The sequence below is a fragment of the Miscanthus floridulus genome, chromosome 5, assembly GCF_019320115.1.
Source record: "Miscanthus floridulus cultivar M001 chromosome 5, ASM1932011v1, whole genome shotgun sequence".
Classification (NCBI taxonomy): Eukaryota; Viridiplantae; Streptophyta; class Magnoliopsida; order Poales; family Poaceae; genus Miscanthus; species Miscanthus floridulus.
Genome location: NC_089584.1, coordinates 106806756 through 106812375, shown reverse-complemented (window position 1 = coordinate 106812375; position 5620 = coordinate 106806756). Strand labels below are relative to the sequence as shown.

At 42.3% G+C, this 5620-nt stretch overlaps 1 protein-coding gene across 1 annotated transcript; it reads right to left on the bottom strand.

The window, feature by feature from the left end:
• Window positions 1-563: 563 nt before the first annotated feature.
• On the bottom strand, window positions 564-5318 carry LOC136452924 (WRKY transcription factor SUSIBA2-like). The gene is made up of 2 exons (XM_066453499.1): window positions 4644-5318; window positions 564-976 (listed from the first exon to the last, which is right to left on the bottom strand). Exons 1-2 carry the CDS (start codon window positions 5240-5242, stop codon window positions 799-801), a joined length of 777 nt encoding a protein of 258 aa, XP_066309596.1. The 5' UTR covers window positions 5243-5318; the 3' UTR covers window positions 564-798.
• Window positions 5319-5620: the final 302 nt, after the last annotated feature.

Sequence of the window (5620 nt, the reverse complement as noted above, 5' to 3'; positions counted from 1 at the left end):
ACAGGGACGTATACTCGTGGATACCGATTAGGGTTGCAACATTCCATATTGATTCCTTAATTTTCGGTTACCGATTTATCCCACATATTGAGGGAATATTTGGTCAGCGGATGACCCCGTCTCCTATGTGGCTATGTCTCTTAACCAAAGGTCAGGACCCCCACCTTATATGACCTCGAGGCTGGAGCAGACTTGGTTTGATCTAATAACAACATTTTAGAGCCAACTCTCATCATCATGATCATCTTCATCTTCATCATCATCATCATCAACAACAACAAAGCATCGGGTCTCAGAGCCTATTTGGTTGCTCTAGGAAACGTGCCTGACCATGGCAACAATGACATGTGTTCAGTTTCCAGGGTCGGATAAACCAATCTAGCATGGCTCCGTAGGTGAGGGCGTCAACCAAACACACTCTTAGATGTCATGCTTACACTGCAATATACTCGACATGCTAAAAAGAAGATTAAAACATAACTGTATTACTATATGTTCATCCACCTCATCAGTATACATATTTGTAAACTTTATATACAAGGTATATGTCATATATATGCGAGATCAGCAGTATCGGGGAGGCAGGCACATTTTTCTCCTTTTCTTCCCCCTTCCAGTTGGTTACTATACGTTTGTACTCTCTTGTGCAATACTAGCTACAATACACACATATCACATATGTAGTTTAATTTATGCATTAGGAGTATATTAGGAGTTTGTCTGCTTGACCTTTTGGTGGCCGTGCCAGTGTATGTATATATAATTATACATAGGGATAATGACCAAAGCCAGCTTCGGTTAGAACTGCGAGAGGAACTGGAGCTGCTTGAGGATGGGGCTTAGCGCTTCCATGACCTTCTCGCAGGGGTGGTTATGGACGCCCTCGTAAGTAGTGACCACGATGCTCGTATCCTTGGCCAGGCGCTGCACCTGCTTCTTCACATTGCACGTATGGTGGGTGCACCGGTAGTAGCTCCTGCATACACATGTATCAGCGGCGGCGGCCGTCAGTTTTCGCCAGCAGATCGAGATGCCTATATATATGTGTGGTAGTGAATTTAATTAACTGAAGCATTGTTTACAGTTTGCAGGAGAGGTTAGATCCCCGAGTGAGTTCACGGGATCGGAACAAGCTAGTACGCGATCCGATGCGAGTGTGTGTGTATGTATGTTCGCGCCATTAGGTGCAATCATTTTATAATACGGGGTACTCTGTAGATAACATTTCGGCTCAAGATCATCCCATCGTAACAAATAAATAATGATCATATATAGAGAGAGATATGAAGAATTGGTTTCTAGAACAGTTTTTGCCACTGTCTCTATATATAAGCAAACGTTTGTATAAATAACAGTTTTAGGAGACACTCATATGTAGTTGTGCCCTTGGAAATATATTTATAGAAGGGTTGGTTTTAGAGTCGGATCTAAGGGGTGTTTGGGACTACTCCGCTCCACGTTTTTCAGCTACGCTCCACGTCTTTTAGCTAAATGGTTTCAGCTCTACGCACTTTGTTCGTGGAAAAATGATAGAGTTGTGAGAGCACCTAAAGGGGTACTTCACAAACTCTAGGTTTTTGTAGAGCTGCTCTATGGTAAAATTTATGGAGCAGAGTTTATGAAGTGGTCCCAAACACCCTAAGAATAGTTGAATCATCTCTTCAAATGGATTTTTCTTTTCTATTTTTATTAATTGACAAAAAACCAAATAAACATATAAACAACCATTTCTCACGAGTTGCATGTCGCAAGATTTTTTTTAGCTTGCACGTTTGGTGAGACCTTGATCCTTTTCAACCGAATCTTCAACTCACGAATTTGGGACAAAAATGGTTGATACAATCCTTTCGTATTAGTTTTACCAAATATTGTAATGCATATTTGAGATCCTAAATAAATTCAAATGAAAAAAATTGAACTTAAAAATTTTAGATCTCATCGAGCACTACTAAAACTTTGGTTTAAGCCTTTTTCCATCCAAGGTCATTTGGATTAAAAAATGGATTTCAAAATCTAAAAACTTAAAATAAAATTTCCTAGTACTTAACGATTTCAAATACAAAAAGTAGGCAACTACAAAGTTTTAGATCTTTTCAAGCACTATAACTTTGGCGGGGCATAGGTACATATACATTAGTGGGTGCAAATGCACCCACAACAAAAACAAAATTTAGTATATTAACTATCTCACATTCACCACTTGTGCACCCCCCTCAATCAATAATCCTGCCCACCCCCCCGCGAGCCAACATGGAAGCGTGAAAGCTCAGACCAATGGCAAGCAAAGTAATTATTACTTGTTTGCAGATTATCTCTATCATAGGGATAGGTATAAATTGATATCCATATTTGTATTGTTTCAGGGTACAGCTAGGCTCGATATCAAGTACACATAAGAATAGTATGGTTTATTTAGATAGGCTGAGACTAATTATTAGCCAAGCTAAAAAATTAGCCATCTCTAGTTACTAGTCAGTGTATTTTTGTACCCTTCGCTAATGGGCTAACAACTAATCAAGGCTTGTTAAAAATTAGACCTCCTATTTGGGTGAACTGAGCAAAATTTTAGCTACAAGTTGTTAGCCACTTAGCCTATATGATCCAAATTAAATAGACTCCAAGTAGACTCATTTTTCATTATTTCATAATTATTAGGAGCTCTCGAGTTCAATAAAAGTTTAGGATTTAAATGGGTTGGCCATGGTAATATGCCATTTGAATTACTAATGTCATCTGATTATGCGGCAAATAATCGACAACATCTAATTTTGTATACACAAACTCTACACACATTTCAAGGGATGTCACATAGGTCGAACTTTGAAAAAGTGTTAAATGCTTGAACCCCTCTGAACTTGTTAAGGAGTATCACTTAGGTCCACAAACTTTAAAAACGCATTTCTAGGTCCCTAAATTTGTTAAGTGGTACACCACAATGGTTGGTATAGTCCAGAAATGGCCCTGCAGTGCATCATTTTACAAGTTTAGAGTGTGCACTGCACCATTTTAATCTATGTGGCAACCTACAAGTTCAGAGATTGTTGATGTATTTGACTCTTAAAAAATCAATTCCATGTAAATATTTGCATATGGTTATGTACTACTGAAGTGATGCACCCCCTCGTTTTAGCTCTAGCTTCGCCACTGAACTTTGGTTTAGGTGTTTTTTCTCCATCCGAGATCATTTAAAAAAATCAAATTCTTTGTACCGGCAGCCAACTTAAGAAAACTGCAGTTCAAACACATCTATACTGACAATTTTCTTAAAGCCACCGCTATACTGACGGTTTTCTTAAAGCTACCGCCATTATAGATTCTATTTACACCGGCGTCTTTTTTAAGGCTACCGCTAGCATAAATCTAAGATTTACACCGGTAGTCATCCCTTAAGCCAATTACCAGTGCACTAACGGTTCGTAGCAATGAGCTCACACTTTTGTTTCTATTGGCGTATGTCCTTTATGAACCGCCAATGAAAAAAAATAGAGACATCATAAAAAACTGTTTCTGTACTAATGGCATGCATATGTTGCACGCTCTAAGCCTCTATGAAAACCATTAGTACTTTCTTCTTTCGAAATTATAGTTAATTTTAGCTTTATGCTACATCAAACTTCTCGAACTTTAATCAAATTTATAGGAAAAATGCTCAACAACATCTATAATACCAAATTAATTCCATTAAATTCTTCGTGAATATGTCTTGATAGGGCATTTATTTAAATTTGTAGATATTAATACTTTTTTATAAACCTAGCTAAAGTTTAAGAAGTATGACTTAGTACAAAGAAAAAGTAAGCAATAATAATTTAGAATGGAGGAAGTAGATGGTATCTAAGACTGTCTCCAACAACCGCGACCCAAAATACAAGACTCATTCGTCCTTTTGGTAACGCTACAGGCAAAGGGTTCAATATATATTTTTGGTCTTCTCCAACAACAAGACCTAAAAGACAACTCTTTCTGCAAATGGGTCTCCAGGAGAGATGATACTCAGATTTAGGTTATGCCTTTACTGGCACCTAAAATGAGTCTTCCATATAGATACTCTGTTGTAGGCTATATGTATTATGTATTTTATGTTTGGGTTTCGCAGCTGTTGGAGACATGCTCCATGCTAAGTAGTGTCTATCCAGGCCATCGACTAGCTATAGATGAACGACATGTATGTTGTCATTTTAATATGCATGCGGACAAGCAAGATGTGTAGATAGAAATTTGGCGAACAACAATACTAGGCGGTGGTTTTATAACACGAATTACACACACGGCTTAGCGCACTCACTAACACACACGACCGTACCCATGCTGCCATGCAAATTAGTTCGGGAGCGTTGAACCTCCATCAACATTTGTTTTCTAATTAAATTGTAAGCGAGATGATGACCTAGCTGATGACATTTGAATGCATGCATATATGCAAACATGCATGCCAATCGAAAGTCGAAACGCATATGTTACATGCACACATGTGCTTTGCAAACACATTATTTCAGCAAGTTCGTATATGCAATTATGAATTATGTATGCAATAATTGATCCGCGTGTGTGCATGGACGCGCCATGCATGCGCCCGATCAAGGTCGGTGGCTATGCATGCCATGCATGAAAATGATTGAAACGAAAACATGGAGAAATCGAACCTGGGGTGTTCGCTGTTCTTGACGGCCTTCTGCCCGTACTTCCTCCACCGGTAGCCGTCGTCCAGGATGTCGTTGACGCTCCTCGTCTGGAACGCGAACCGCGGCCTGCTCGCCTTCTTCTTCCCAGACCTCCCGCCGGCTGCGCCGCCGCCGCCTTTGGCCGCCTTCTCCTTGCTACTACTACTACTCCCTGCGTCGCCGCCGCCGTCGTCGTTCTCCCCGCTCTGGTCCGACAACGACTCCAGGGGCGGTTGCTGCAGCTGCAGTAGTCCCGGTGCGAGGGGCCCCATCAAGCTGGCCTGCTGGAGCAGCGCCGACCAATCCACCATCGGCGGGAGAATCAACGGCGCCACCGTAGCCGCCACCGCCGCCGCTAGCTGATCAGGCCCCAGCTGAAGAGGAAGGTCGTCGTTATTGCACGCCGACGACGGTTGCTGCTGGAGCGCTGTGACGATGAGGGTACTGTGCTGGTCATCCGATGGTGGCGGTAATAAGCTCGGCGTCGGCGCAAACGGCGGCGACGGCACGGCGAAGTAGGGGAAGCTGGGGAGCGCGTGCGACGACGACGACTCGTCTCCTTGCAGCTGCTGGTTCTCCATTGAATGATCCACTCGTTCTACGGGCTTCGGGCGACGCCTGCGTTCCTTCTAGCTAGTGGGACGTGTCGTCACGTGTATAGGCCGGCGCCTTTGAGAGTTGATGAGACAACATGTCTTGTGATTTATAGAAGCAAACTCATCACCAGGCTGCAGGCCCAACGTACGGGTCCTTGCAGAGCTAGCTGAAGTGTGAGTGAACGAGAAGGCACCAGAAGATGAGAGAGGAGATTTAGTTGGGTAAACGTGCACGCGCAAAGCCTGCAGAGAGAGAGAGGGAGGGAGGGAGAGATGATCGAGCAAGTGAGCAACCATATATATCTCAACTACCCCTGATGCTGGAATGCAGGTGGCTGCTGAATCCGTTCAACCGCCCCGTCC